Source organism: Atta colombica, unplaced genomic scaffold, assembly GCF_001594045.1.
Source record: "Atta colombica isolate Treedump-2 unplaced genomic scaffold, Acol1.0 scaffold166, whole genome shotgun sequence".
Classification (NCBI taxonomy): domain Eukaryota; kingdom Metazoa; phylum Arthropoda; class Insecta; order Hymenoptera; family Formicidae; genus Atta; species Atta colombica.
In genome coordinates this window covers 73888-80690 of record NW_017259257.1, presented here as the reverse complement: position 1 = coordinate 80690, position 6803 = coordinate 73888, and the positions used below count along the sequence as shown (strand labels likewise).

The window sequence follows — 6803 nt, the reverse complement described above, 5'->3', positions numbered from 1 at the left end:
TATATATATATATGTGTGTGTGTGTGTGTGTGTATGTATATATACACATATATAAGGTTTTTAGATTTTAATTTACTTAACAAGTACAGGAAAATATTCATTAAAGCGATCTTTTAAGTTGCGTTATATTACCGCCAAGGAAAATATCAAACTTTCAGCGAAAAGATTAAATTTATTAAAGTTATAATTTTGAATTTTGTACATTACATGTGACAAGCTTAAATCTATTTAGAAAAAGAGTGTGATTGTGTACTTCGATGTAACCAAGTCTCAGGAAGATAATTGTCTCCAAGAGTCTGCAGATTTTGTGTTGAAAATACAAAAGATAGGCATATTCTTTGTTGCTGATTACTCATCCTTAGGTCTCGATCACATCGATTTGTGCGGTGTGCTTGCGTCTATTACGCATACAAACAAGGCTAAATTTCATGAATTATCAACTAGGCTTGGCAACAGTAATAAACTAAGAGTACTTACGATATACATGATATAGTCGCACGATTCGACTTCGATGATCGCGAATAAATCAAGTAGAGTATTATCCGAAATAAATATAGCGATTTATCTCTTATAACGTCTATATATATATATATACAGCAAAGTTTCGAAAAAATTATCCGTAAAAAACTAGATATTATTTAACTTTGGAAGAAATTCTTACGAAGATATTTTTATATATCTATTTTTTCTTTTTCCTTCGTTCAATTGTCATGCTATACAAGTTATTATAAGAAAACAAAAGCTGTAGCAACATCAATTTGGAGAAACGTTGCATGCTTTTTTTTATTCAATAGTCAATAAATAAAAATAAATAAAAAAATCTATTCTTAAAAATATATATGACTTAGTTTAATTAAAAATTATTTTGATTCAATAAAATAGATTATACTAATAGCGGGCAGTGTTCCGAGACATTGCGCGCAAGTGACAAGAAAATTGAAGACGGAAAGACATCGGAAAAGTTTGTAATTCAATCATACGTTCGTTCGTTATTATAGATATTAATGGTAATGTTACGCAGTAGCGTTTTTCTCTTTGGCAGTGATCCGAGCCTACCGAATCTTTTGCGAATTCTGTACCGATGGACGACTTCGCAGAAAGAACGGTATCACGGACGCAAGAAAGAAGATTGTAATTCTCATCAGTTATGGAAGAATCGATAGGAATATCGATTAAATTTTTTGGCTGAGTGTCACAAACGAACGCGTTTATGTACCTATGTTTTGATACCTAAAGTATTTAATGCCTCTTTCGAATTATTTAAGCTATCGCGAATCTTAGTCTTGTAAAAATTATCACAATATTCGATGATAAATCGATAACCATCAAATGCGTTGTGTGATTATTTAGAGATGATTTCTCTATTCAGTAAGATCAATGGACGTTAGTGATCTCTTGTAGCATTCCTAAGATATGATCGAGCTCCTGCCGAAAGAAGCAAAGCTGTCGATTTTTACCCTTCTCGTTTTTACAATCTTTGCACTGCGTTCGATTCCTCAATAAATTGCGAATTAACGTTTGCAAAGTCATCTCTCTGCTTTCATGCCGTTGCTGGAGGATTGTAATCTTGTCCTGCAATAATTGCAACTGTTCTGTTCCCTGAAACAGAAATATCATCAGTGGCTACCTTAAAGAAATGCCTTAAAATTTCCTTAATCGATTGTTTTTCACATACCGGCGTTGATAAATATTTGACTTTCTCGGTCAGCGTCTTCACTTTATTCTCCAAATGTTCTCTTTCAGCTTTCAACATAACCACCTGCTCCTTGTAGTCTCTGAACTTTTCGACCTGATCTTTTAAGTTCGATATAATTGCTCCCTGAGTATTAATCTGACTCTATTAATAATAAAAGTTATATAATAGTAAAAATTCCTAGCCATGATAGATATATGTTGAGACATAAGCGAAGCAGAGGCTTGTTCTACTCAAATAAGCGAAGTAGAGATATATTTTTAAAAACTACTAGGTTTCTTGGTGCAATAAATAAGGAACAGGCCAAGTGCTCGCCAAGCGTTACAAACCTGCAACTTTACCGCTTTAGAATCACCGATCTTAACGCTGTACTCTTTCACAAGAGTGGCCATCTCTCGCTCATGTTCTTCCTGCAAGAGATTCAAATCATGCAGTCTCTTGCTCTTCAGCGCCATAAAGTCCTTGTTCATTTTGCTCAGTTCCTCCTTCAAAATATCGTTTTCGTTTGTCAATTTCTTAATAATCCCGTTTTTGCCGTTCTCCGTGTACTGCATTGGATCGTATAACTTTGGCGTCGACGATGACAACCTCTCAGAAACGTGCCCATTCTGATAAACATTCGAATTCTGATCATTTCCTTCGCTATTCTTCATTCCTCGGAACGCTTTATCGAAATCCATACTCCTGAAACTCCTGCGATCATTCAGCAATTTCTCCCGCTCCTTCTGCAATCGCCGATTCGTCTTCTGAAGCTCCTGATATTCTTTGGTTATCTTCGAGACCGTTTTGTCTTTGTTCGCAATCTCCAATTTCAGGCCTCTTATAGTGGCAATGAGATGCGTGTCTTCCTTAGGATTTTGAGATTTCGGTCCAACCTTTATTGTTTTCTGATCCTTCTTATCTTCCACGGTGGAAACTTTGTCGTCTTTCTTGTTATTTTCTATGCTCTTGCTCTCGACGTATTTCACCGTCGTTTGCGTGAACATGTCATTATATAACTTGTGTTCTTTCACGGTTGCTTCCAACAGTTTCGCCTCTAACTCCATTACCTGTACTGCATATTTCTCTTTCATATCGGAGAACTTTTTCTGCAAGTCGACCAGATTTTGCTGCGCGATATCCTCTTTGTTTTTAATCTCGTTCTCGAGACTTATTATTCTCTCTTCCAGAAGTTTTACCTTCTCGAAACCGATCTTCTCCTGTTCCGAGTTGGCGGTCAATATGAGAGCCGAAACCGAGTCAGGATTCTTCCTCTTGAGTATACGCTCCAATTCACGTACTTGTCTGTTCAGGTCCATGACTTTCTTGTTGTCCAGAATAACCTGATCTTTGAGTCTCTGAGTCAGTTGTTTCTCACGCTCGACATGACTTTTGCTTATCCGTAATTTCTCTTGGATATTCTCTTCTCTAACTCTGAGCTCCAACAGTTCTTTCTCCAAGGGCAGTACGTCCTGTTGAAACTTCTCTAGCTCCTGTTTAGTCACACGCAACTGCTCCGACTTAGAACTCAATTTGATAGTTAGATCCTCTATTTGTTTTTTAAGTTCTAACTCTGTGGTAGTCATTACTTGCAACCGATCCGTAATAAAGTTATTTTTCACTTTCAGCTGCTCCTTAAACATATCCAATTCGTCCGTGAGCAAACTGTTCTGTTGAATTAAATCGTCATTCTTTAGCAAGAAATCGGTATTCTTTTCCTTCAGCTCGGATACCTCGAAGTTCAACTTCAACGTCTCTTCCTGGAGATCCTTCACCCGATCAACAAGCTGTTGCGTATCGTTTATTTTCGATACCGTGCTCTTCTGTTTAGACTGCAAATTTTTCAATTCCTCTTGCATACGTTTTGTATCTTGCATCAATTTCTTGTTCTCGGTTTCATAAGCGCGGATCAGACTTTCCTGCTTTTCCAGTTCCTGTTCTAAAAGAGTAATCTTCGTGTTATTCTTGACAGGAATTTCTGCGCGCCTTTCGCTCAGAGACAGCTCGTCAACTCTTGCTTTCAAAATTATATTCTGTTTCTTTAAAGCAAACAATTCTCCCTCGAAAGACATACGCATGTCCTCAATTTGATTCTTGTACAGCTTTGCCTCGGTCTCCAATTGTTGTTTCAACAGTGCGTTCTTGTGTCTCTCCTCGCGACACAACATCTCCCAATCACGTTTTATTGGAATCTGTTTTGAATCACCGGCGGCCATAAAATTTTTTCTGTAACTATCGGGCGATTTCATTTGGGATCCTTTGCACGCAGTTGGTAAACTGGATGTGGATCCAACTTTAACAGAATCCAGTTTTGATTTTGAAGATGAATTAGATTTCGACGCGACTTTGGAAATTGATCGAGATTGCACTTTCGGTTTTGCCGATGACTTTTTAGAAACAATGTTTACAGGTTTCTTAGACACATCCAATGCTTTGTTAACCCTAATATTTTCGAGGGAGGATTTTAAAGGAGGCTGGCATAAGAGATCGTAGCTTTTAGATTTGCAAAATCTTATCTCTTTTTTCGATTGCTTATTGCTTGGTGCACTAACAACGCGATCGGTTTTAAGTACATCTATTGCTTTACTCGAAACGCCATGATCAGGTACTTCTTGATGATGCATCTTGGAAGTCTTCGATACGTTGACGGCTAAATCTTCTATTTTTGTATCAACCTTCGTTTCTGAACAAACTGATTCTTTGTTCGCCAAATCTGCTTTCTCTGTGTTCTCTTTCACGATACTTTCACTCATCTTTTCAGCCATAAGTTTGGGTATTGCATCCGCAAATAATTCCAATCTCGGCGTCAATCCTACTGTAAATAACTCATTTTCAGAATTAATTGTCTTTTTAATGATTTCTGTCGCATTTTTATTGCTTTCTTTCTCTATAACTTTCGATGCAGTCTTCTTAGATTCATTGTTAGACTGCTTTAAGAATATTTTCTCACTTGACAAAGAATTCCCTTTATGCCGTTCTTCGCTCGCGCTAGAATCACTCTCATTAATTTCATGATCCATGTTTGCACCGTTAATAGCCGGTAATTCCTTTTCTAATATTTCGGAAAATTCTTTTTCTGGGAATTCTGGAGTCTTGCCATTAATTAATTGATTTTCCTTAGTCGATACTACTTCGCCATTAGTAGATTTTAAAAAGAGATCGTACATTGTATTAGGCTCTTTTGATTCCAGCTCTTTGTCTGTATTTTGTCCTTGAAGCAGCTTCAAGAAATGCGAGAAATCTTCCTGTCCGAAACTGGAACTGGCCGACATTCCGCCCTCCGCCTTCTCCTTTGATCTTCTCAACAAATCCTCAAAAAAGTCCTTGTCCACGTCCGTGATCTCTTTCTGCAGATTCTCCTTCTCCATTTCAATTTTCTTCGCGCTCTTCAGTTCCTCGGATTTGGAATGCCTCTCAATCGGATCGTCCAAATCGGAACTGCTTGATATTTCGACTTTCTGTTCCTCGAACTTTTTTCTTTGAAATTCCAACGTTTTCGGTGGCTTCAAATTATTCAGACTTTCATAAACAATCTCGAATCCGGGACTGTTCTCCCGTTTTCTCTCGTTTTTTGGACTCCTTTTTATTTTTTCTGATTCTTTATGCACTTCTTCCTCTATTAATTGAAAAATGTCAGCTTCTAATTGTCTCACTCTGCTTAAACTTTCGTCTTGATTTTCTGGCACTAGAGTATCAGATTTCGATATACTTTTCGACAGAGTGTTACAATTTTTTCTGACTAGTTCCTCAGCTTCTTCTAATAATTCTTCCACAGACTTTTCTTCCGTGGGATTCTTATTAGAACCGCCAGACTTTGTACGTTCAGGACACGAATTCGGACTTAATGTCCCTGCAATTTTGCTCATTTCTTCCAGTAAACTACCAATATCTTCGTCAGTGGCATCTGTATGAAACATAACAAATTAATCAAATACAAAATTAATTTAGAAAAATGGTTCTGGCTTTACAGAAAAACTTACTTTCAAAATCTGATGGATATTTATCAAAAGCCGCAGATGCAAGTATGTCGCATAATGTGTCATCCTTGTCTTTCGCTTCTCCTTCGCTTTTGGATGTTGTCTAAAAAATTAAATAAAATTAACAAAAATTATTTGAACCAACACACAATGATAGAGAACAAACATAATTAAAAGATCGCTCTTAAAGAAAATGTTTTGTTGTGACATCAATATTACTTGTTTTAAACAATTACCTTACACATCCTCTCTTTCTCGAGAAATTCTTTCAAAGAGGAACTGACATCCGACAAAGGAGTAGGAGACTGCTTTGACTTTGCATCTGCATTCTTAGCACTTAGAACATCTAAACGTGTCTCAGGTCTCTTCAACCACCACTTATCCGACGCGTCTTTTTTATCAGCCGACAATTGTTCGGCTTCCTTAGTAGTTTTAGATTTTTCTTTAATGCGAACTGAGTTTTCTCCGACGCTTAGACTTATAGAGGATCCCAAAGTGTCATCCTCCGTGGAAATTAACTAAAAGAAGCAGATTCGATACACAAAACTCTCATTTGTTTCATTTAGCGACAGGATAAGTTATACGTTTGAAAATCTCGTAGAACGGTCAACAATTCAGAGACGAGTTTAGGTTAAGCGCACGAATGGCGGGTGAATAACAACGCGCGAAACTCACGTCTTCGATTCGCGGCGATTTCCTAGCATCTGAAGACATCTCGCCTTCCCTTGGCCGTAATTATATTAAGTTAATCCGTTGTGTAGAACCGGTCATTCTTCACGAACTTGACACCTGCCATACTTTTTGTTTGTTTGTTACCTGTAATTCGTTCGGTTGCCACAACGCTGCGGTCGCACAACGACAGACACAATGAAGGGATGGAAGGAGAGGGAAATTCTCTTTTATTAGATGTAGTAAAAAGAAATCCATTATTTTTGCATGAAATTGAATGGAAAAATAATTTCTTTTTACTATACCTAATACATATCTACTTTAAAAAAAAGGATTATATATTATGTTATATTATAAAATATTTTATTTCTTTAGAGAGTTAAAATTATAAAGTCGCGATTATTGCGAGACGTAATTAGAAAATTAGAAATTAGAGTTTTTTTAAACATTTTATTACTGTTTAATTTGCCGAGTCCAATTTTATA

The 6803-nt window shown here is 36.8% G+C and overlaps 1 protein-coding gene across 1 annotated transcript; it reads right to left on the bottom strand.

The window, feature by feature from the left end:
• Positions 1-1266: 1266 nt before the first annotated feature.
• LOC108686201 (centrosomal protein of 162 kDa) lies at positions 1267-6372 on the bottom strand. The gene is made up of 6 exons (XM_018191359.1): positions 6325-6372; positions 5886-6167; positions 5653-5752; positions 2023-5576; positions 1676-1837; positions 1267-1599 (listed from the first exon to the last, which is right to left on the bottom strand). Exons 1-6 carry the CDS (start codon positions 6361-6363, stop codon positions 1375-1377), a joined length of 4362 nt encoding a protein of 1453 aa, XP_018046848.1. The 5' UTR covers positions 6364-6372; the 3' UTR covers positions 1267-1374.
• Between the last annotated feature and the right edge of the window lie 431 nt (positions 6373-6803).

Coding starts and splice junctions, on each gene's coding strand:
- LOC108686201 (XM_018191359.1), bottom strand. CDS start 6,363: ATGTCTTCAGATGCTAGGAAATCGCCGCGAATCGAAGAC. Junction 1,838..2,022: donor CTAAAGCGGTAAAGTTGCAG/GTTTGTAACGCT, acceptor TATTATTAATAG/AGTCAGATTAATACTCAGGG. Junction 1,600..1,675: donor TCAAATATTTATCAACGCCG/GTATGTGAAAAA, acceptor TTTCTGTTTCAG/GGAACAGAACAGTTGCAATT.